This window comes from Monodon monoceros, unplaced genomic scaffold (assembly GCF_005190385.1).
Source record: "Monodon monoceros isolate NGI ecotype Baffin Bay Population unplaced genomic scaffold, NGI_Narwhal_1 Super_Scaffold_1, whole genome shotgun sequence".
Taxonomy (NCBI): Eukaryota; Metazoa; Chordata; class Mammalia; order Artiodactyla; family Monodontidae; genus Monodon; species Monodon monoceros.
The window spans coordinates 77,081,762-77,107,251 of NW_021703765.1; the positions used below are offsets into that span (position 1 = coordinate 77,081,762).

The 25,490-nt window shown below is 45.1% G+C and overlaps 1 protein-coding gene across 1 annotated transcript in view; it reads left to right on the plus strand.

Annotated features, from left to right (window-relative positions):
• The first annotated feature begins 2,637 nt into the window (after window positions 1-2,637).
• Window positions 2,638-25,490, plus strand: part of CCDC60 (coiled-coil domain containing 60) — a 167,383-nt gene continuing 144,530 nt past the window's right edge. Inside the window, exon 1 of the mRNA XM_029216810.1 lies at window positions 2,638-2,875. Within this exon, the coding sequence (XP_029072643.1) occupies window positions 2,786-2,875 (90 nt within the window). The 5' untranslated portion in view covers window positions 2,638-2,785. The remainder of the gene's footprint in view (window positions 2,876-25,490) is intronic.

The following is a 25,490-nucleotide window of genomic DNA, read 5'->3' on the forward strand; positions in this document are numbered from 1 at the left end:
CCTGTGGTTCCCAAACTGTGCACCGAGGCACCCCAGGGTGCCACAGAAAATTCACAGGAGAAGACAGGAAGATTTTACAGTTTTGAGGGAAACACGGCAACATCTATCCAACACTGTGTGAGCTTTTAGTTTGAGGCAGCTCAGTGTTATAGGTTGACTTGTGTCTCCCCACAAATTCATATGTTGAAGTCTTAACTCCCAGGACCTTAGAATGTGACCTCATTGGGTTGAATAACTCTAGTGCTGGGGAGCTCATTCTCTCTCTATGGAACATACCCATTCACGAACCTAAAAGGGAACTACTAATAGCATGCCTTGAGCCCTTGCTGGATACTAGGCTCTATACGTTCATCATTTCACTTAGTCCTCCCAACTGTATGAAGTGGGCATCACCATTACTATTTATATATAGTACATGATGAAATTGAGGCTTGCAGATGTGAAATGACTTGACCAAGATCTCATTACCAGTAAATGACACAGCCAGGATTTGAACACAGGTCTTTTCTATTCTAGAGTCCTTTCTATTTCCAGTTCTTGCATGGCTCTGACAGGTGGGTGTTAATAACAAAAGAAAAAAGAGCTAACATTAATTGTGCACTTCCTTTTTGCTAGGCGTTGTTCTTCACATGAATTACCCATTTGGTTTCATCATAGACCTATGAGATGATCATTGAGGCTGCTCCATGGCCAAGCCAGTCAGACTCCAGAACTCATGCCTTTTAAAACAGTGTTCTGCCGTGTATTTCCTCATATTGAGCCGAAACCTTCTTCCTATTCTTTGGGCTCAGACAAAACTAATTGAGCTCTTCTTTGCCAAGCCTGTCCCTCAAAGCCGTATGAAGACAGCCCTTTGTTCTGCTTGGGGCTGAACATTTCTCATTCTATCTTGTTTTTCTCATCCCCTCTCATCCCCAGCCCCACCTCCTGAACACAATTCAGTTTATCTGCATCCTTCTGAAAGTGCTTGCTGATGGCTTAATGCTGCCCACAAAGGAAGCAGGAAGACCTAAACTTCCTGTAAAAAGAAAGGTCAGACTCAGTCTTCGGACAAGGGCAGGAAAATAACGACTTCTAAGCGTCAGCGTCTGGAGCTGTGTGGCTGGGCGTTTTGTATTCTCTGGAGGCTCATCTTGCAGCAAGGCCTTCTAAAGAGAAGGTGCGGTCATCGTGCGGCCGTGGTGACATCCTAATCCTCAGCACAGCAGCTCAAGGGTTAGAAATAAGAGTCAGCTTGAACCAGCGTGAAATAACGCCAAGGATAAAGTGTGTAAATCAGAACATGCGCAATCAGTCTGCAAGCTGGAACCGACCCCGCAGGGCTACTGGAAGGATTAAATGAGTTCATGTAAAGTGCTCGGTAGAGCACCTGGCACAGAGCGTGTGATCAATAAATATTAGTATTAATATCTGGTGTGAAATGAACACTGCACTGCAAAAATGACTAATTCTTCCTGGGAATGTGGTGTCAGGACATAATAATAATAGTTGCCACTTAACTAGGACTCCTCATGTGCTCAGCCTTTACATAATGATCTGTTTTAATCCCTGACACCTGTGGCAAAGTTATTTTTCCCCATTGGAAAGAAATGGAAGCCAGGCTTCAGCCACATTAGGCATCTTATCCAGGGTCATGAGGCTAATTGATTAAGAGGTTGGATTTTAGAATCAAACAGGTCTGGCTTTGAATTCCAGTTCACACACTTTCTGTGTGACCTTAAAGATGTCAATCTCTTTGTGCCTCAGTTTCCTAGTCTGTAAAAGAGGGTAAGGAAATACCTTCCTTAATGACATGCTGTGAGGACTGAGTTAATGTATGGAAAACAGCACAGTATCTAGCACATTCCAAGCACTTAATTGTCATGCACACATAGACATATGTATGTATACATTTATGTGTGTATGTATATGTGTGTGTGTGTGTGTGTGTGTGTGTGTATGAGGGATTTGAAGGATGAATAGGTGTGTTTGTCAGGTGGATAAAGGAGAGAAATCTCAGGTTAAAGTAATTGCAGGGCTAAAGGCCCACATTGATCTACAGCCCAAGGCACAAGAAATCACTGGCGGGCTATGGCAGGACAGGGTAGTTTGGAAGGAAGGAGTCGCTTGTAGTTAGACGGAGACAAAGGGTCGAGGTCCTCAGGCCTGAGAGGAGAAACCAGAGTTTGGAGAAAGTGGCTCCCCCGGCCAGCCGCCTGCTCCCAGCCACGGACCCAGCGGCTTGGGAGAGTTCGCGACCCCGCCCCCACCAAACCCAGCCAATGAGGAAGCCCTCCACGGGGCGTGGCGTTGCCAGGCGACCGAGTGGGCCCCCGGCTTTGCAGTTAGCCGCGGCTTTCGCTCCCTCTCCGCGGGCGGTCAGCCTCAGGATGGGTGTCTGCGGGCCCCTCCATGGGCCCCCCTCAGACTTTGTCAGTGGAGTTTTATTTTTTTAGTTCATATTTTATTTTTGTTTCTAGAAGACAAAGATATCCCCTTCCCAAACGGGGAAAAACTCATAAATGTTTGTGACTGTCTAAAAAGTAAGTCCAGGCTTGCCTGATTTCACCCTGCCGGGACTTCCTTATTCTGTTGGTGGGGAGCCCAGAAGACTTGCTTTCCCATTCCTCCCCAGTCAGAAACCTGTCTGGAGTCTGTGTCTTTAGGACCTGCGAGTCGGGGAGAAATTGCTGGAGCCCCTGACACCAGTGACTGCTGAGGTAGAAGATTCTGGAAGAAAACACACAGACACACACACACACACATCTTCCCTGGGGGACACAGGGAAGCCTGAAGGATTTCCAAGATGACCAAGGTACCAGCCACCAAGAAGATACAGAGTTCCCCTGCCTCGGGGGCCCTCTGGCCCTTTTATGCCTCAGATCTTCTAACGCAGGTGAGTCTCCCCTCTCTCGTGAAAGCAGTCGTGTTTTCAAGACGAAAAATAGGAATTAGCCTCCAGACCAACAAGGGACGGGGTGGGGGTGGGGAAGAAGAATCACAGTGTAATTAAATTGTCGGGAAACATCCCCGTCGCTATCAGTGGTTGGTTACTCGTAAAGACTGAAAACGCCAGCCAGAACGGGGAGCTGGGCCATCCTATTAGCCAGTAATTCCAAAGTGATGGAATAAATCGGCAGTGACACTGTAGAACATCAGGAAAAAATTAAGATGAATTGTAGGTTTGCCATCGAAGAAATTATTTTCGGAGGTCCGCTGGGCTTAGGGTATGTGCACGTCCTTTCCCTTTGTGGAGATTACGGTGTCAGACTCTGGGGTTTGAAGCCTGACTTGCGTCTCAGCAGCTATTGAGATTAGATAAATTGCTTAGCATCTCTGAGCCTTTATTTGCTCGTGTCTGCAAGATGAGAACAGGAACACCAACTAGGCAGAAACAGGGTGAGGAGGAAGATACGGAAATTGTTCATGGAGATGCTGACACTTGATAATGTGTATATGGGACAAGAAATACTGTTGTTGGTTTGAAAGACAGAGAAAAATCAGTATGTGTTTAGTGTCGGAGTCAAGTTGTTTCTGTTTTTAAATGATCACAACTGGGCAGGCCTGTTATGTCTCTGTTAAGTGTGTCTTTGTTATTGTATCTGCAAACGCCCATATCACCACTAATTGGCCAAGGTAGGGAGAGGGTCAAAGGCAATTACTGGCCCACAGCGGTCCACCCACAGTGGCATATCTTGTGGCTCAAGGTCCTGCCCTAGGAAGGAGGGCCTGGGGGGAAGTCAGGGCACAGAAGAGAAACTCACCCGTGCTTACGTGGTGGTCCAAAGTGTTCCTGAGCTTATATTGATATTGCCTAGAATTGACACAGCTGTTTGCACCCCTCATTGCTCAGCCCTCTTAATGAGCTCACTCTTCAAGATGCAGTCTTCACGTGTCTCCTTTTGTCTCAGAAAGCTACCCGGAAATGGGTTTTATCCAGAGCAGCCCCCTCTGGGAACAAACTTCCCAGCATAGCAGTGGGGGAAGGGAAGGAAGGAAGGAACAAGGAATGAGGTAGAAATTTCAGAAGCAGCGATGAGTGTGAGCATGTGGGCGGTGGACCCAAATAGCCTGGCTTGAACCTTGGATCTGCCTCTTGGCAGCCCTGTGACCTTGGGCAAGTTACGGAACTTCTCTGCTTCAGTGTTGCCGTCTGTAAAATGGGAGTATCGTAATACCTGCTTATGGGATTGCTGTGAGCCTTCAATGATATGTCCAAAACTCCTGAGAATAGCGTCTTACACATAGTTAGCACTTCCTAGATTTTCGTTACATGGTTTCATTCATTTAGCAAACACTTACTGAATTTCTGTTGTGTGCTAAATACCTGCTCTTGTGAAAAGCGTCACAATCAGTAGTGTGTCTGTTTGGGATGGGAAGTAAAAGAGATAAGAAACATTATTGTAATGCAGGATGATTAATGATGTGCTGGGGATGTATCATTGGGTGTGGTGGGAATGCAGAGGACAGGTAACTCAGACTCGTGTGTGGGGCGAGTGTGGGGGGAGATTGGGGAGGGAAGAGGTCATGTAGCCAAGTAAATGCAATAGAGTTTTCCATCTTGGGTTAGAGAGATTGAGGAAGGTGGAGGAAGATGCAGAGGTTGAAATGATCATCTCTTTCTTGAGAGGAGGATAGGCAGGACTCCAGGAGGTCAAGAGATGGGAAGCAGGCTTCCAGGGGCTGTTGAATAAACAAGACCTCAGGCACAAAACTCATGGAAATCCTGCTGCCCCCGCCTCACTGGCTAGAAAATAATGAAGACCCTAGGGTGTCCCTGGCTCACATTTGAAGTATCGCGCCTTCAGAAATTGCAACTTTTTAGAGCTACCGTAAAGCGTCGATTAATCTAAAGCAGACTGACTAGAAAGTGGCCAGTCACAAGAAAATATGTAGAGATTAGCATCAACTTCTGGTGTAAATCACACTAAGAGCAAATTGCAGTTTTATTGGTGTAACACACAAATACCAGTGGCGATACCAATGATGATGGTTGCCATGTATTGAATATTCACCACGTGCCAGGTTCTGAGCTCAAGTCTTAACATGTGATATTTCCCAACCATCCAGAACACTTGGAGGTGTGAACTGTCACCTCCTCATGCGATAGATGGCAATACCAAGGCCCACTGAGGACAGGTCCTTTACCCAAGGACACCCAGTCAGCAAGGCACAGAGCAATGGTTTGAGATCAGAGTTCTCTGGCTCGAGAGTTCAAGCCCTCCCTGCCTCACCGTGCTAAGCAGACGGTGACAGTGGTTAGCACACACCACGGGGGGTGGAAAGGGAAGGTGTAAGGCACACTCACTGGCTTCAGATAGTTTTCAGGTTTGTTGGCTGGGGGCAGGGCAGGGGTGGGGAACAGAGGAATGCCACATAAAAAGAGAGTAACAAAGGCCGGGCAGCCAGGTAAATGTCCAGTGAGGAGTGATCCGAGGAAGGATCTGGCTTCTAGAGGAGGAAGGTGAGGCCAGCTGGGCTACGTGGTAATGCCACTTCCTGGGAGTCCACCGTGCGCTGGTGTAATAGGTGACGCTTGTGGGGAAACCCCCAAAGGGTCCTGCAGCCCACTGAAGCTGGCCATTTTCCTTCTCATGGGGACGGAAGTTGCTTTATCATAACTAATGTTATGATGGGACCCTTCCTTGCACGGCATCTTCGTGTGGGTTTTTCGATGGAAGGAGTATAAATAATGTATGCAAATCCCCTGCTTGAATGTCTTTTGTTGAGGAAACCTTCTAGCTTGCCCTAAGTGTTTAGGGAGTTCCTTTTCCCTTTGTTGCCCAAGGAAGCAAAAGAGAAATCTAATGGGATTAGCCATAGGGGAGGGAGGGAGCAGGGCATGTGTAGATTATCATGGACCCACATTTTCTTCTTTAGAAGAGACTGAAAAAGAGAGGGGCACTTAGAACACCCCCTCCATGTTCTAGAATGGAAATGCGGGAACGGCGTTTGGCAAAAACTCTAAAGGTGTGGAATCCTTTACATAAGCTCTGTCTCTTGGTGGCAGAGAGGAAAGAAGCATCCTTAGTTTGGGCAGATCCTGAAACAGCCAGGAACTAGACTGGGTGCTTTGGTGATATCCTAGCTTAGTGATTAAAAGAGGAGGTTCTCAAAAATTATTTTTTTTAAAAAAAGGGACTTCCCTGGTGGCACAGTGGTTAAGAATCCGCCTACCGATGCAGGTGACTCTGGTTCGATCCCTGGTCTGGGAAGATCCCACATGCCTCGGAGCAGCTAAGCCCGTGAGCCACAACTGCTGAGCCCACGTGCCACAACTACTGAAGCCCGTGCGTCTAGAGCCTGTGCTCCGCAACAAGAGAAGCCACCACAGTGAGAAGCCGGCACACCACAACAAAGAGTAGCCTCCGCTCGCCGCAACTAGAGAAAGACCGCACGCAGCAACGAAGACCCGATGCAGACAAAAATAAATTAATTAATTAAAAAAAAAAAAAGATTCTTCAGCAAACAACATGGGTTCAGACCCCCAACTCTGACACTCAGCTATGTGGGGGGCCTTGAGCAAATCAGTGCCTCTCTGTGCCTCAGCTTCCTCCTCTGTGGAACACATTGTGTTTTATCTATCTAAGACATCTTCCGTTTCAAGAGGCATCACAATATTGTGTGAGCGCCACTAAGAAAGAAAACTCTACTGATTAAACTAGGACCTACTTTCAATTATAAGAAGCGCCCCAGTGTCAGAGATGTTGAAACGGGGAAAGAAAATGTTCATCTTAGAATGGATGAAATCCAGCTAAAAATGCTTCTGTCTCATAGGGTTCTGTGGGGATTAGGTGAGTTAATAAGGGTAAAGCTTATAGAACAGGGCCTGGCCCAGAGTAAATACTATGAAATGTTAGCCATTGTGACATGGTGTGGTTTGATCTTTTAATTGACTCTGTGATAGAGGTGTAGTTATTACCCCCTTTTGCATCTGAGTAGACTGAGGCTTGAAGAGTGCCAGGGTCTAGTTCTCTGCTGAGAGTTAAGTTGGCAGGTTCAGGGAGGAGGGGGAAAGCTATGCAGAGTCCCGTGTATGGAGAAGACCTTGGCCTGAGCATCACTGACCCCCGTCCCCTACCATCCACCCTCTTATCGCCCCACTGCCACCACCCCTATGGTGAGAATGGAGTTACTCAGAGTTCAGCCCCCTATCCAGCTGGTCTGCCTGGAATCAGAAAAGGAAAGGTTTCCCCCAACAAGAGAAACCTCGACTCCCAGCACAATACACGTCACCGCAAACATGAAACGATTTTCCTCCTTGTCCAGATAGGAGAGCTTGTGGCCTGAAGATGTAAGTGGTGAGTCATTGGTCTTTGTTCGAAGTGGGCTCAGTGCTGGGTAATTTCTCTGGCCTCTAATCACGGAGACTGCACCCCACCCCGCACTGAATCAATGATTACCTAGGAATATAAAATAAAATAAAAGATCTGACAACCACTTGAGATTCAGTTCTGAAGAATCCCAGCCAGCTGCACCTTCATTTTTATTATAACTCGTGACTCAGGCCAGGAAAATAGTAATGAGCCCTTTTCTCTGTCCAAGAGATTCTTCTGGCTCCATCGTTACTGCATTGAGACAGTTGCAGAATTTAAGCTGTTGCTTTGTTTTGTTTTGTCTTCTTTATGCCCTGGCGCTTTGGACTGGTGATGCTTGCCTCGGCAAATCTTGCTGTGTCTAATTGCAGGCCCATGTGACAGCCGGCTCCCTCCGTGATAAGTCAGGGTGCGGGGAAGGCTGTGTTCATTACCTCCTGACACAGGAAGAATGATAGGCACTTTCTTTATGCCGGACAAGATGAAGCGAGCTCTTTCACTCATCTGCAAAGAGGCAGCTGCTACGCATGGGGAGGTGAGGGCGGGGAGAGGAGTGGTAGAAGAAACACATCAGAGAGCCTAGTTGATGTGATGCAAACCTAGTGACCAGGTAGGAGCTCTGCCTTTGAAATCAGACAAGGTGGGCTCGAATGCCCTCTTTGACACTAATATGAGGTTCTGTGAAATGGGCTGAATAATAATAGGATCTGCTACATACATCTTTTGGAAGGATTAAATAAAATAATGCATCTGAAATACTGAGCACAATACTTGGTACACAGTGAACTCCCCAATAAGTGATGACAGTTGTTATTATTATGACTCAGGCTCCTCTCTCTTCTCTGACTGGACACATGTGCCTCCATTACCATTTTGAAGACGTAGCCCAGATATGAAGTCTGGAGAAAGCTGAGTATTAACTGTAAAGTCACAGAAGGGGGGTCCCTCATTAGTGAGGCCAAGTCCCAGTTTAAGGGTAGAGGAGAAGAAGCAAGTCTAGGGATATTTTTAAGAACTAGTGTGAGAGTATATTTTTATGAAGGATAAAGTGCCTTGCAGGAGAGAGTTCATTCTGATGGCAGAAATGCTTGACCCAGTTAAAAAATCCTAGTTGTAGGAAAGCGAGCGCCCCGAGCATGATTTAAGTCCCTTGGATTTAACTTTCAGCCCAGTCGCATTGCTCATGTTTGAATCCCATTGAGAACCAGAAGGAAGTAAGAAAAAAGGAAAACCCTGTGTACCAATTAGGATCATTCTTGGCTGCAAGTAAGAGAAAAACCGAAAAGCAGTGACATAAACAAATGTGAATTTATTTTTCTCACGTAAGAAGTCTGGAGCTGTATACCTGCCAGCATTGGTTCAGGAAGACCTCGCTAATGTTGGGACTGGCAGGTTCTTTTCCTTCATGGTCACAGAATGGCTGCCCCATCTCCAGCCATTACATTCATATTCTAGTAGAAAGAGGAAAAAATGGAGGGTAAGAGCTATTTTTGCCCCTTTTATGAGGCAAATGAAATTTGCCTGATTTCCAGGAAACTTCCCAGCATATTTCCTCTTATGTCTCATTTGCCAGAGCAGTGTCACCTGCCTTTTCTTAACTGCAAGAATGGCTGGGAAAATGTGTATCTAACCTGAGTGTGGAAAGCAGGGGCAAGAGACAGGTGAAGGTATTGGAGATGGGCGTCTGGTTGACGAATCAACGATAACTGGCACAAATGACTTCACAAAAAATCAGACATTGGGGGTCCCAAGCAATACAGTAACCTAAAAAAGAGAGACATCCCCTAGCCTGCACCGCAACTGTTTAGGAATGTCAAGGGCACTTGTCCATAGTGATACTTTATTTATTTATTTATTTATTTTTAGAAATTTATTTTTTATTTTTGACTGTGTTGGGTCTTCGTTGCTGCGAGCAGGCTTTCTCTAGTTGTGATGAGCAGGGGCTACCGTTCGTTGCGGTGCGCAGGCTTCTCCTTGCAGTGCCTTCTCTTTGTTGCGGAGCACGGGCCCTAGGCACGCGGGCTGCAGAGCGCAGGCTCAGTGGTCGTGGTGCACGGGCTTAGTTGCTCTGCAGCATGTGGGATCTTCCTGGACCAGGGCTTGAACCCATGTCCCCACATTGGCCACCAGGGAAGCCCCACAGTAGTACTTTAAAAAACAGCACAGAATCCACCAAAGAGCTGTGGGGGTCAGGGCAAGGGTAGAGGCTGCCAAAAGAAACATTCACTCATTCACCTGATATTTTACTGAGCTCCAGGTATGTGCTAAGCATGATGCTAGGTGTCGAGGAAGTGAAAAGACAATAACATGGGACAACCTTCCGGAAATTCTGAAAAATACAGGGAATAACATGGAGAGCCAAGACAGTGGAATATGCACCATCTTTATTCCTACCCTCCTGTGTTTTCACCGTTTGGGGAGCAGGGGGCTTGAAGAATCTCTGCTTAGAGAAGCCTTTGCACAACTGTAGAAAAAGACCTATTCTTGGCCCCCTTTCAGCATTCCTGCAGCCTCTAAACGACTCAGCCATCAGCTGTTAAATTCAAAAGCTGCAGGGCTTCCCTGGTGGTGCAGTGGTTGAGAGTCCGCCTGCCGATGCAGGGGACGTGGGTTCGTGGCCCGGTCCGGGAGGATCCCACGTGCCGTGGAGTGGCTGGGCCCGTGAGCCGTGGCCGCTGAGCCTGCGCATCTGGGGTCTGTGCTCCGCAACGGGAGGGGCCAAGGCGGTGAGAGGCCAGCGTACTGCAAAAAAAAAAAAAAAAAAAAAAAATTCAAAAGCTGCAGAATCCATGTGGGGTTCGGTGGCTAGTAGCACTTACATAAAATCTGACAGAAGCCAATTAAACCTTGCTTGGACTGAAAAACATATTTTTCTCAGAGATCTTTCTGACAGTTAAATTCAAAATCATAATCACCAGTAATGGGACACCTTCTATCATGAGATGGTGGCATTTTCCCTTCTGAATTCCTGTTTTCAAACTCTGCCGAAAAAATTTCTTGCGGGCTTAACTTTGATCTAATGTACTTCTGTCTAAGTTGGAATTTATGCAGTAGGCAGTTTTATTTAATAACTCAAAAATTAGCTATGTCTGGGGCTTCCCTGGTGGCGCAGTGGTTGAGAGTCCGCCTGCCGATGCAGGGGACACGGGTTTGTGCCCCGGTCCGGGAAGATCCCACATGCCGCGGAGCGGCTGGGCCCGTGAGCCATGGCCGCTGAGTCTGTGTGTCCGGAGCCTGTGCTCCGCAACAGGAGAGGCCACAACGGTGAGAGGCCCGTGTACTGCAAAAAAAAAAAAAATTAGCTCCGTCTGGTGATCTGCTTACAAGCCTGGAATTGCCTTGGGATTTCTGGATTTCACAAAGTGGGAAGATTATACAGCTGGGATGGTTTCTGGAATGGGTTCAGTATTGTCAGGGGCTTCAAGGGGTCCATGGTTGGCTGTAGCTCAGTAGCAGAAAAAACAGAAAGTGACGTCCCATTGTAGCCTAGTACAGGGTCAAGGTCACCTTCTGGGGTGTCTATTAAATATGTGTGACAGATGTTTTAGAGGCGTTAATATGAATCAGACTTGGGGGCTTCTCTCCAGAAACCCACAATTCTGTTGGAGAGAAAATTCATAAATAACCATGAGTCAAGGTGGCAAATAAGTACCAAAAAGAAAGGTGAAAAATACTTAAGAGCTTGGAGATAGAAACAAGTTCTATCATAGGAAGAAAGGTACAGTGAAGCCATCTGATCTGCATCTTCATCATTGGCTGGATGTGAACTTGGGGTGATATGAGACACTGAACCATGGCTTGAACTTATTTTCTCATGCATCAGGATGTGGGGGGTGTATTGCCATTCTCTACCAGGGAACAAGTTCTTTCTTGGTACCCTGTCTGACTAAATGCTCTCCCACAGAGCTCCGGTAGATAAATCTTTACATACTCTCCTTCTCCATACACAAAGTTATCCAAGTTTCTACCCTGGAGAGTTGTCACATTAGGGAGGACTTAGCTCCATGAATTCCCATTAAACCTTTCAATAACCAGAAAGCTCTAATGTTTTACTTCTTTTAAGAATTTGAATTTCAGCAGAGTAGGGTTTCTCAACCTTGACACCATTGACATTTGGGACCCATACGCTGTCCTGTGCATTGCAGGATATTGACAGCATCCCTGGTCTCTAGCCATTAGATGCCAGTTGTGACAACCAAAAATGCATCAGGATATTACCAAATGTCCCCTGGGGGCCAAAGTCGTCCCAGGTTGAGAACCATGGCAGTACAGGGCTACTGAAGTCCTGAATACCTTTCCCCAGCTGAATGCTTATCTGATGGTGAAACATTCCCCATTTAAATAAATGATGCCATCATGTACCCAATTGTTCAGGCAGAAACCCGAGCTTCATCTTTGATCTCTCCCCCTCCATCGCCTCTTGTGTTTAAACAGCTGCCTCAGGGCAGGTGCTCTATGGACACTGCCTCCTTCCCCAAAGATGCTACCTGATCCAGGATGCCCTTGTCTTTAGCCTGGGCTGTTCCACCAGCCTCCTAACTGCCCTCCTTACCTTAACTCTGACCTTCGTCCAACCCATTCTCTTTCACTGCAAGTGTCATTTCCCTGGTTAAAACAATTAATGGCCCTCCATTGCCCTCAAAATGAAGATTAATATCTTTAGTACTGTTTAAAAGGCTCTCATGATCTGGTCTCTGCCAACTTTTCCAGCTTCATCTTTCATTACTTGGTCTACTTGGAAGCCATACTGGTTTTGGAGGGTGCCATGCCTTACATCTTCTTCCTCCTTCTAGAACATTGTCCCCTCCCCCAAACTATGGCTTTCCATGGCAAGATATTTCCAGGGTTCTGAACAGTGGTGGGGTGGGTGTGGCCCTTGCCCGGAATTAGGAGTTCTGACCCAAATATCAGCTCTCTCCCTACCTAACTGTGTGACTTTGGGCAAATCACTTAACCTCTCTAGTTTCTTGATATTCATATGCAGAACCAGGAACTCTAACATGGCAGTTTGGAGGCTCCCTCCTTGCCGTATGACTCTAGAGAGCAAATAATGGCTACCACTTATTAAGCATCTATTGTGCACCTGCTGTGTTCTGCATATATTATTAAAATTAACGCCTCAATCCTGTGGGGCAGATGCTGTCATTGTCCCTGTTAGTAGAGATGAGGAAGCTGAGGCTTGGGGCAGTTTTGTAACTTGCCCAGAGATACCCAGAAAGTAGGTGATGGAGTTAGGATTTGAATCCAGGACCAACTAACTAGAGAGATCCTCTGCTCTTAAGATCAGCCTGGTTGACTGCAGTAAGAAGGGGCAGTAGGCAAGTATCTCTCTAAAAGGGGTGTCTGCTGGCACAGTTTTTAGAGAGTATATTTGAAAGGCTCTGGCAGAAAAAGGAAAGTGCCAATTTTAGCTGTAGGCGATGCAGACAAGAATGTGACTGCTTCGCCGGTGACCACAGACAAGGACATTTGCATTTTCTTGAGCTCTTGCTAAAATATGCCAGTGAGCTTTTCTGGAAGAGAAACACAGCTAAGGACGAGGCAGGGAGGGGGAACCCCTGTATGTGGTTTAGATGCATCTTTCTAAATAATGCTCATTTCAATGAAGATTTATAAGCCATTTCTAATTAGAGTCACATTTCTAAGAAAGGCGTATTTTGATGCTGGGTCAATACACTGTCAAGGCCTGCTGGACAAAACGGTGAGGAGGACAGGCCCAGCTAATGAGGAATGAGGTTCTGGGGGTGTGTGGCTGAGATGCTGATGATGGTAAATTGCTTAACTGGGTTGAATAATTTGGGTAAATATCTAGTTAAATGGATTTAGTCTGAATCCAGGCTCTGACCTGCTGAATTTTTTCTCTTCTATCAAAAATAACATAAAATAAAATACCCCGACTATAACTGTCTGTTTATTTGTCCGATTCCACCCCTAGGCTTGGAGTTCATTGAGGGAAAGGACCCTGCCTTGCTCACAGTTCTATACCCAGAGCCTAGCACAATGCCTGGCCCTGGGTAGGAGTTCAGTATTCTCTAGCCTCTATTCTCAGGACCAAGGATAGCTCCACATGCCAAGTGAGGCAACGCATCCCTTGGGTAACTGTAAATTCCACTTGGACAAAGGCCACAAATGTTTTATTCGCAGATACAGCCCCAGCATGTGCTGGGTGCGCCATAAATTGGGATAGCATGCTAACACTTGCTGTGTGTGTGACCGTGGGCAAGCTTACTCTCTGTGCCTCAGTGTCCTTATCTCACGTACGGAAATAATAGTTCTTGCTTTGTAGGATTGTTGGGAGGATCAATGAAATAATGCTCAGAAAAACCCCTGGCAGATAGTAGGTGCTCATTGAATGCCACCTCTTCATATTTCCACTTAGGAATCGAAGCCGTTAGCTCCCCAAAATATCAAGCATTAAAACATTTAAATACTGACATTTCCAGAGATGATGACTCTCATGCCAGTCATTTTTTATACATTCAGGAAAAGGCAGCCAAAAGGGTAACATGACTAAAGTGTATTATTTCCAAGAGCCCTTGAAGAAAATGCCCAAGAGGCAATTAGCACATAGCTGTCGCCTATGTTGCTATTGCTTATTGGCTGATTCCATCCTCTCCTAATCAAACTGCTTCTCTGATATTTTTAGACCTTTTTAAAAAGTCCTCTCAAAACTCGGGAAGCAGTGCTTGTTGACACATACCAAGGAATCTGCGAGAACATGAATCTGACATTCTCATAGGGAATGAGAAAATGCTGGAAGTGGGGGAGCATTCTTCAGCGTCCATGGGAATTAGATTAGGCAGCCGGGATGATTCTTTAACCCTACCTAGCCTCCTCACCTTTTCCCTTCCTGCCTCAGACTAAACAAATAACCCTCCTTGTTCCCTTTTTGTGCAGCTCCAGGGCTTGAGATTTAAATTGTCTCAGTAAAGAATAATTGTTGAGCTTCCTTGGCTGGCCAGACGACCCGTGTCAGGGTTGATTGACTTATAGCACCTGCGCCGTGGATCATTCCAGGCTTTGAGTCGTGGTTCTGTTGCTGCTCAGCTGCTCTGTGACCTTAGGCTCTCTGCTTCACCTCTCTGATACTAAGCTTTCTCACCTGTAATTAAATCTTGTGAGGATTCAAGATAACATCCATAAAGACTGGGTCCAAATTATAACTGAGATTGATCTATGATTAATGTTACTCCACCTTTCAGTGCTTTATAAATCCCCCATGTTATGTTGTGCATAATGCCAACATCAGTTTTTTTTTTCTTTTGTCAAAGAAAGATGGTCCAGTACGGAGAGAAACTACGGAGAAAAACTATCTCCTTGTGAATTGTCATTCTCTCAAGGTTTTCCTGTGGATAGTCAAATGAATCATGCCTTTGTATCCTCCATGAGGTTAAAAATGATGTTGATGCTTTGAAATTACATATATGGGGTATTATTTAGTCATGGTGATGATCATAGAAATAACTGGTATGACTGGTTGATTACTGAGTGTGTGCCACGAGCCAAGCACTTCCGTGAATTGTCCAGTTCCATTCACTCCACAACACTAAGAGGTATGCAGTGTTAACCCCATTTTGCAGGTGAGGAAACTAAGACTGAGAGAGCTATTCTCCACCTCTCCAACCTGCCCCAGAAGCACTCCTCAGCCTGTCTCTGTCCTCTGGGTTTTCCAGGAGGGTGTCAGAGACCAGCTTGCTGGTCCCCTAGCTGCAGGGGTCACATTTTAAGCTCTTGAGCATCACGGAGGCCGATCTTTTATTCGGTTTGAGGTGAAGGATGCAGCACCCTCCTCCCTTTGGGGTCAGGATTCAAAACATCTCAGCAGCTGTTGTCAAAGAAATCACTTCCGAAACCCCCTCTCCCTTCCCACTCTCTGTTTTCATATTCCCAAAGTAGACACCGATCGAGGGTCCCATTCTCCTACAACTACCTCAGAAATTCCTTCCCGGTGGTCGTTCTCACCTTCATTTGGAGTCTGATGTCTATGGCACCTTGGATCCTCAGTCTATGCTCTCCTATTACCTATTTTACTTGTTATTCTACCGTTTACTGAGAGCTCACAGTGCACCAGGTGATTCACAAACATGACTGTGAGGCCTCATTACAACCCGCTGAGGAAGGCGTTGTCACCTCTATTTTATAGCTGAGAAAACTGAGGCTCAGAGACAGAAAGTGACTTGTGTGATGGAGAAGCCGAGACTCAAAACCGGAGCAGTCCGGATCCAAAGTCCCATTTTTTTTTTCCCTCTCTGCACAGTGCCCAGACCTGCTAATATTTGCTGGGATGGAGTGTTGGCTTCGCTTTCAAGCCCCCAAATTCAGTTCCAGACCACGCTCCCCCAGCCCACATCCTCCCCGTTGCCGAAGCCTTTCTGAGCGCATCAGAAGTTACAGGAGTGTTCTGGGGGAGGCTGTCCCCAGAAGTCACATCAAATGCAGCCATCTCACGGCTCCTCACAGAACAAGGTGTTCCTTTACTTCCTTTTTGATATTAGAACACGGTCCTACTGCAAATTGACTTGAAAGGAAGCCAGACCTCATGGCTCCTTGTCTGCCTGTGAAGGAAGAGAGCCGCTTCTGGCACCTAAAGGACCTAGATTTAATCCGTGGTAGGGGCCTTAATGAAGGGGGTGGGGAGGTTGGTCAAAGGTCAGACACCCCCTAAGCACCCAGCCCTCATTCAGGGAAAATCAAAAAATGTCACTCCGCAGAAAGCAGTTTTTATTTCATTGCAGGTTTGGAGGCTGTGCATTAAATGTCTCTCTCTGTCCCCTCTCTCTCTCCTTCCCCTCTGCTCTCCCCACCCCTCTCCGCTTTGCATCACGACACCTAACAGTATTTGTTAGCTCTTCATATGTTTCCTTTTAGCTTCTTTAATTATTGTAGCAATTTCGTCTGTTTACAAAGAGAAAAAGAAAAACGCCAGAACTGGCCACTTGGACACTGAGGGAAGGCAGACGTTCAGACCAATTGCCAAGCCATCTAACCACTGCAGACTCTTGGTTTCATTAATGTTCTCTCCTCTGCCCTAGACTGTAATGGGAGCCTGTTCTGTAATGGTGCGCTTCGGGTAAACAGATCGTTAGGTAAGACTGATAGCAGAATATGGTCCAGGTAATGTTTTAAGCCCAAAGCAAAAGAGCACGAGGTGTCTCCAGCTGACAGGACCACAATTCATGCAGTTTCAGTGAAGGGTGTGTTGGGGCTTTTTCAGCATAAAGGGCCACTTTCTGAAGGTTTTCTTTTCTGCCTTAACAAAGGGAGGCTTTCTTTTAAGCTGGAGACAGAGCATAGGCCTTCCGGCACATGAGGGGTTTGTTTTGATAATGAACTTGATATCGAGTTACAACTCATTAATGTAGACCAAACAATGTTATTGCAGCTGATTTCTTCATTTTATAAAGCCTGGTTCTCAACAAAGCATATTATTGGCCCCAAATGAATTTAAAAAAAAAAAAAAAAAGAGTAGATGCCACAAAGACTCAGCGGGTTCAGGGCAGAAATAGCACAGCTGTGTGCAAAGCGTGAATTCACCAGCAGCCGTTGCCACCAATTCAGGCAGGGTCACGAAGCACTCAGACTTCGGCTTGGTATTCAAGTAGAGGTAGATTTCAGACCAGTGGAGCCAAAGCCAAAGAATTCCTCTCTTGTGTTCAGGAGGCAGTATAATCCAGACCAACATATTCTCCAGAAACTCTGAAGTTGGGGACTCATCACCTAGAATCGTAGAGTCGTTGAGAAACCTTGAAGGGCATCTCACCAGCTTTCTACCCAAAGCAGGAGGATGTGATGGTAATGTTTACTGGCTCTGGAGTCTACCTGACATCGGATGAGCCCTGGTTCTGCTGTTACCCAGCTGTTTGACCTGAGACAAACCACCCCCTCTCATTCCAAGCCTCAGTTTTCTCATCTGCAAAATGGGGATAAAGATAGTCCCCGATAGCTCCCTCTGAGAGAGGGCTGGCTGGATGTAGGTGTGGTACTTAGACATACATTTCCTTCCTAGATGTTGTTAGGAAGTTCTTCCATTCAGGAAGCTTCCTCTGACTCCCTCCCTTGTCTCCTTTCTCCTCAGTTCTGTGGGATTTCACAGTCATAGCCCTCATCACACACCTGCTCACAGGTCTGTGTCACCACCAGCAGAGAGGGCCACCAGCACAGGGACCATCATTAATCTTTTTGTTTTTTTTGCGGTACACGGGCCTCTCACTGTTGTGGCCTCTTCCGTTGCAGAGCACAGGCTCCGGACGCGCAGGCTCAGCGGCCATGGCTCACGGGCCCAGCCTCTCCGCGGCATGTGGGATCTTCCCGGACCGGGGCACGAACCCGTGTCCCCTGCATCGGCAGGCGGACTCTCAACCACTGCGCCACCAGGGAAGCCCCATCATTAATCTTTGAATTCAGTATTCGCAGCAACTATTTGCAGCACGCCTATTATGTGCCAGCCTCGTGGAAGGCACACAGTAAATGTGTGTGGACTAAATTAATCCAACATCTTCCAAAGAGAGGACCTATTATCTCCTTGTACATCTACTTGCTCTGAACAGTACAAATCCTATTTAAAATGTGTTGCTGGAATTCCCTGGCAGTGCGGTGGTTAGGACTCCATGCTTCCACTGCAGTGGGTGCGGGTTTGGTCCCTGGTCAGGGAACTAAGATCCTGCAAGCTGCGAGACTTGACCAAAATAGAAAAAAAAAAAAAAAAAAGTGTTGCTTTTTGGTATTTTTTAAAGTTTCCACTCCTTCTTGCCTTTAGGTTTTCTGGAAATATTCTAGAAGTCTCTTCACTTCCAGGGACGTGGCCTCCTTGCCATCTTTGGTGAAATCTCTTTGAATATCTGAACACACTGGAGCTCTGTAGAAGTCTAAGTTTCCTTAGATGCTGCACCCCTTGCTTTGTTATTAGAACTGTGCATAGTTATTCATTTTGTTCATTTCATTAACATTTGTTAATTCACATCCATTTAATTCATTCCTATCCATTTACTTCATTTCATTCAACATTTCATTTTCTAGCATCCCCTATCCAATTAACGCCATGTTTCTTTCTAGAGACTTTGACCGTGAGCACATTATCAGTCTTTCACCAAGTTGTTAGAACGTTTCTTTTTAGAGTCTAGTGCAGATTGTGACCAGAATTCTCTTCCTTCCCAATACAATACCAACTTTTAGGTACATACACCGTGGTCAACTTTCCCCAAAGTCTCCATCAGGTTTTCCTGCTTTGTTGGTTCCTAGTCTATTTTTCATTTGATTCCTGTATCTGTCCGGAAATTAAATTCCTGGAAATGCAAACACATCAGATGCTTCACTTTGGGTCTGTAACAAAGGCCTGAAGAACTGGCCCCTCACCATTGTAATATCTTGCATCAGGACCAATTTTGCAATTTCTTGCTTTCACCTGTGTGTTCTGAAGCCTTTTCCACTATTAGATTTTTTTCCAAATCATTTTATTCTCCAATGCTTTCAGAAATTGTCTTGAGCCATACATAGAGAAAAGTATACAGATACAGGTGTGCCGTTGATGAATTTATACACGGTGACAACAGCCATGCAACTTCTTCACCAAAATCAAGAAATAGAGCATTGGGCTTCCCTGGTGGCGCAGTGGTTGGGAGTCCGCCTGCCGATGCAGGGGACGCGGGTTCGTGCCCCGGTCCGGGAAGATCCGACATGCCGCGGAGCGGCTGGGCCCGTGAGCCATGGCCGCTGAGCCTGCGCGTCCGGAGCCTGTGCTCCGCAACGGGAGAGGCCACAACAGTGAGAGGCCCGCGTACCGCAAAAAAAAAAAAAAAAAGAAAAGAAATAGAGCATTACCAGCACCCCAGAAGCTCCCTCAAGACACCTTCCAGACATGAGTCCCCTCCTCGCTGGTGTTAATCATCATCCTGATGTCCGTCGCCATCAATATGTTTTGCCTGTTTTTTTAAACTTCGTGTAAGTGGACTCATACAATATATGCTCCTTTGGATCCGGCTTCATTTGTGCATTATGTTTATGAGATGCATTTGTTATCACACGCAATTGTCACTTGCTTCTTCTCACTGCTGTATGCTATTCTGCTGTGTGAATGTACCACAGTTTATCCATTCACCTGTTGAAGGACTTTTGGGTTGTGTTGTTTTGAGGGGAGAAGGGGATGGAACTATTACAGAAGTGCTGCTGTGAATGTTTTCTGTACATGTCTTCTGGTGAACACATATTCTTGAATATATATATATATACACACACGTATATATGTTTTTGAGGATAGATAGGTAGGTAGGTAGGTAGGTAGATGCTCATCACAGTTATATTTTGTTAGAAGTCTTTCCATTTCCATTGACAAAAACCTTAAACTTGCACAAGTGAAAACAGAAAAAGACAAAAAAGGAATTAGAGGCTCACATTATAGAAGACTCCAGGGGAATGTGGCTTCAGTTATAGCAGGATCCAGGAGCTTAGACAAAGTCATTGGGAATCTACCTGTCTATATTCATTGTTCCTATTTCCAGCTATGGTGGTTCCAGTCTAAGGCAGGAGGTCTCCACTGAGTGTCAGAATGGCCATTAGCAGCTCCAGGCTTAAATTCCTCTGGTTTAACAACAGCAGGAAGAAAGAAACCTCTCTTTCCCAAATGAACCACCACAGATACCATTTCTGAATTATCCACTTCAGGATAATTGCCCACCCCTGGAGCCCAGAGTCTCACCAGGGTCTCCCACACCTGAACCACATGCCCTGAGAAACAGCATTCATCATGTTACCTTTAAAACTTTAGACAACCTAAAATTTTGATGACTGTTATGTATAGTTTGGTGCAGGACGGAGGAGGTGATTGTTATATGTACAGTATAATGAGTGTGGTCATGTAATTTATTGTCCAAAATGGATAATTTTCAGGGTGAAAGGGAGTGCTATAATTAATTACACTGGCAGGACAGGTATAAATTGAGATTGTCCTGGGCAAACGTATATGAACAGTGACCAGAATTATAATTTTTAAAATGTCTATCTGTATCTGTCTATCTATTTATCTATGTTTGCTGAGGTTGACTCCAAGAGGTGTGAAAAGGAGAAAAAGGGGGGATTTTTTCTTCCTTTTTTTCAGTTTGTTTTCTATGTCTGTGAGTCTGTTTCTGTTTTGTAAATAAGTTCATTTGTATCATATTTTAGATTGCACATATAAGTGATGTTTCATCTTTATATGTTCACCCAGTGAGCTCTGCTAAGCACAATACCAGATAGTGTGCCAAGTGCGGACACAAAGATAAGTGATAGCACATGGTATTTGTCTTTCTCTGTCTGATTTACTTCACTTAGTATGATAATCTCTAGGTCCATCCATGTTGCTGCAAATGGCATTATTTCATTCTTTTTTATGGCTGAGTAGTATTCCATTGTGTATGTGTGTGTGTGTGTGTGTGTGTGTGTGTGTGTGTGTATACTACGTCTTCTTTATCCATTCATCTGTTGATGGACATTTAGGTTGCTTCCATGTCTCGGCTGTTGTAAATTGTGCTAGCAGAAGTTCTTAAATTTAACAAAATCAAATTTCTCAATGCTTTCTGTTACAGTTGTTGCTTTTTTCTATATTTATTATAAGGCCATAAAACAGTTAATAATTTTGCTTTAAACAGTCAATTTTCTACCAGTGTGAATGAATACTTGCTTTTTCTGATCTCTTTATTCTTTCTTGTGGGTCCCTATTTCCATCTGGGACCAGATTCCTACAGCCTGGATGGAGGCTTGCTTTAGTGTTTCTTATATAGTGCATGACTGCTGCTGACAAACTCCCTCAGCTTTTGTGTGTCTGTAATGTCTTTATTTTGCTGTCTTTTTTTTTTTTTTTTTTTTTGCGGTACACGGGCCTCTCACTGCTATGGCCTCTCCCGTTGCGGAGCACAGGCTCCGGCCGCGCAGGCTCAGTGGCCATGGCTCACGGGCCCAGCCACTCCGCGGCATGTGGGATCTTCTCGGACTGGGGCATGAACCCGTGTCCCCTGCATCGGCAGGACTCTCAACCACTGCGCCACCAGGGAAGCCCTTGCTGTCATTTTTGAAGGATGTTTTCACTGGATACAGAACTGTAGGTGGGCAGGGGGGTTGTTTTTGTTTTAGCACTTTAAAGATGTCACTCCATGGTCTTATGGCTTTCATAATTTCTAGGAAGGACATTTCTCTTGCTGGAATTTTAGTTCATCTAGCCTTCTTTTATTTCCACAGCTTTCCAGTGTCTTTGAAAATACGATTTTTGTCATTTCTCTTTTTAAACCCAGTGATAATGATAAGATTTCGCTAACCACCACATCCTACTTAGAAGTCAAGCTCCAGCTTGAGGAGAATTCAAGGTAGGAAGCTTGCTTGCCTTCTTTCTTCCTTCCTTTTTTTTCTGTTTTGTTTTGTTTGCTCGTTCATTCTTTCCTTCCTTCTTTGTTTTTGCTTTTTTGTTTTATTCACTTATTTTTAATCAACTTTTGGGGTATAATTTACAAGCAATAGAATGCAAACATTTTGGGTTTCCTTGGTGGTCCAATGGTTAAGACTCCATGCTTCCACTGCAGGGGACACGGGAAGGTATGCATGCCGCATGGTGCGGCCAGAAGGGGAAAAGAAAAAGTGAACATTTTAAGTCTATAGTTGAATGAGATTTGACAAATGTATGTACCCACATAATCAGCACCCCAGTCAAGGTGGAAGTTCCATAATCCCCCAAAGTTGCCTCCGGCCCCTTTGAATTCAATGCCTTCCTCCCATCCCCAGCCCCAGCCCACCACTGGTCTACTTGCTATCACTGTAGATAAGTTTTGCCTGCCTTCAAATTTCCTATAAATTGAATCATACAGTATATACTCCTTCTGTCTCTGGTTTCTTTCCTTCAGCATGTTTTTGAGACTTCTCCATATTGTTGGGTAAACTGGTAGTTTGTTCCTTCTTATTGTTGAATTGTGTTCCATCAGATGAATATGTCAGAGTTTATCCATTTGCCTGTTCGTGAACATTTGAGTTGGTTCCAGTTTTTCTTCCTTTTTGATATCTGAAATGCTATGAGTAATTCGCTGGTACGTCTTATAATTGATACACAGAGCTCAGCCCCTGCCCTTGTGTAAGCTTCAGACTAGAGGAGGAGATCTGTGTTGGACAGGTAATTTCAACCATGATGAGCGTGGCAGAAAGGCAAACACAGGCTGTCCTGGGGAGTGAATAGCAAGAACACCTTGTTTACTCCAGGGCTTCAGGAAAAGCTCCTTGAAGAAGCATTCAACATAAGAATCTAGGACAACTGGGAGTGAACAAGGAAAGACTGAGGCAGCCTCTGGGGCATAACAGAAAACTCAGTGGAGATGGGAGGCAGATGAAAAGTAGTACATTACTGAACATAGAGACATTGTGATAGACGTTTTTAAATTATTTATTTCAATTGGGGTATAATTGACATACCATACTGTATTGATTTCAGGTGTACAACGTAATGATTCGATATTTGTATATAGTGCGAAGTGATCAACACAAATAGTCTAGTTAACGTCCGTCACCATACATAATTACAGAATTGTTTTACTTGTAATAAAAACTTAAAATCTACTTTCTTAGCAACTTTCAAATATGCAATACTGTATTAACTTATAGTTGCTCTGCTGTACATTACACCCCTATGGCATGTATTTTATAGCTGGAAGTTTGTACCTTTTGCTTCCCTTCACCCATTTCACCCACCCTTCCACCTCTGGTGACCACCAGTCTGTTCTCTAAGTTGGGTTTGGGGGTGTTTTTTAGATTCCACATATGAGTGAGATCATACAGTGTTTGTCTTTGTCTGACTTATTTCACTTAGCTTGATGCCCTCAAGATGCATCCATGTTGTCACAAATAGCAAGATTTCCTTCTTTTTCATGGCCGAATAATATTCCATTGTGTACATATACCACATTTTCTTGATCCATTCATCCATCAGTGGACACTGAGGCTTTTGTCATATCTTGACTATTGTAAATAACAGACATTTTAAGAAATATTATTTCATTTACTGTTATTTCATTTACTATTATTTCATTTACTATTACTTCATTTCAACTGTGAGTGTTTAGTAAGCTCCATTTTACCAATGAACAGCCTGATATTCAGGAAGATGAAACTTGTAGGTGACGCCCCTAGTGGTAAAGCAGGATTCGAACCCAGTTCTCTCTGGCTCCAAAGCTCATGCATCCCCCCAACCTGAGGTCAACACTGGTTAGACTGATTGCAGGGGAGATGGAAAGAAAGAAAAAGGTTAGAGAAACATCAACATGCATGTCCTTGGCATGTTAATGGGCACTACAAAATATATACATATTTATTACATGAATAAATATCTAAGAAAAAGAAACACTCTAGCATACTTTTTATATTTTTTTCATTTGTATTTACTTAATTGCTTAAAAAAAATAGAGACCTTACCGCCAAATGTATCAAATCTTATCCGTTCTTCCCTCACAGTGTCACATTATACAAATGTAGATTTTGGTTGTGTGTGTGTGTGTGTGTGTGTGTGTGTGTGTGTGTGCGCGCGCACGCGCGGGTATGTGTGTGTTTTGTGGTCAGAGGCAAGAGCTAGAAGAAAGTGGGATCAGAGAAATGCCAAGATGTGTTTACAGACTAAAGGGCGGCGGGATCTCTCAGTTGCAAAGTGAGATAAATGGAACTGCCAATTAACTTAGTATTCTCAGAAGCAGTGAGTAGAGCACGCGGCCTGAACAATGAAAGTGTCGCTGGGAGCTTTCATATTCTGTGTTGTCTGTGTGCAATTTGTTCCCTTTTACATAGAAATATATGGTATTAACTGGGGGATGTGATTAGAATGCAGGCGGAGGCTCACTTTGATGGGAAACATACAGGCCTAACAGCCGCTGAAGATCAGAGATGGTCTCTCTCCAGTAAACTCACAAATTGCAGGGACCACAGTCTGCTTAATAAGTGAAGGGCATTGGGGCCGAGACTGCAATGTTCTAAAGATCCAAGCCTCCCGCTGGGGTTCTGGCCTCATAGTAACCATAATAGGCTGAGATGCACTGAGAGCTTACCTGCTCCTATGTACTGCCTGCATTGAGGTGCTTTCCATGCACTCACCCATTTCATCCTCAAGCAACCATAGAAGGGAGATGATTTTCTTGTCCCCACTTTAGAGATAAGAAAACTGAGGATAAAGAGGCTCAAAGATTTGGTCAACCATGCGGAGCCAGTAACCCCTTCTGCCTTTTACTGAAACCCTTGTTTTTACCCTTTGCTCTGTGCGGCATCCACACCTATCAGGGGAGAGAAAGCAGCAACGGGGTGTAGGATGCTGGAAGGCCTGAGAGAGCCCACTCCCACGTAGACCAAGAAACTGTCCTCTGGAGGAGCGGGGGGATGTTCCTAGAGGCAATGCAAGTGGTCAGAGAGAATCTTAACGTTCGTAGAATACATGCACCTATTCTCCTAATTTGATGGCTAGGAAAACTGGGGTCCAGAGCAAGGACAGTGGGCCAGTGAATGCTTCTTCCAACAAATACGGCCTTCGGGGGACTCACCTCCCTGTACCTGTGGGATCAAGGTGAGCGCCCCAGAAGACCCCTCCTAGGTAATAATAGAAGTAGTAGCAAACCCTTGTACTTGCTGTGTACCAGGCACTGTTCTAACCACTTTTACAAAGATTAACTCACTTAGTCTCCATACATTCCTAAAGAGTAGGCACTGTTTACAGATGAGGAAACTGAGGCACAGAGAGGCTAAGAGACTTCTTCAAGGTCACTCAGGCCCATGTTCCCACCTTCTGGAGTACGTCCATCCCTTACCTTTCACACGAGAGCCTTATACCTCTCCAGAAAGAGCCATCAAGTCTCATTCTTCCCCTCATTCCACATGCAGTGGAATCATACAGTTTTCCTTCCCTGCATGATAATCCCACATCCTACATTTCCCAAGTTCCCCCAAATTCTGCACTCAGCTTATAGGAGCATCACATCTTTCCTCAATAATGTGGAACGAGATCTCCATTTTAGCCTTTGTGTGCCTGAGCCACAGAGGCAGACCTGGGTCTGAGTCCCAGGTTTACCCTTAACTGTGACCTTCAATAAGCTTATACGACGTGGAGGTCAACACGTGAGCTCTGCCCAAATGTCCATCAGCTGATGAATGGGTAAACAGCACGTGGCATATCCATCAATGGAATATTATTTGACCAAAGAAAGGAATGAAGTA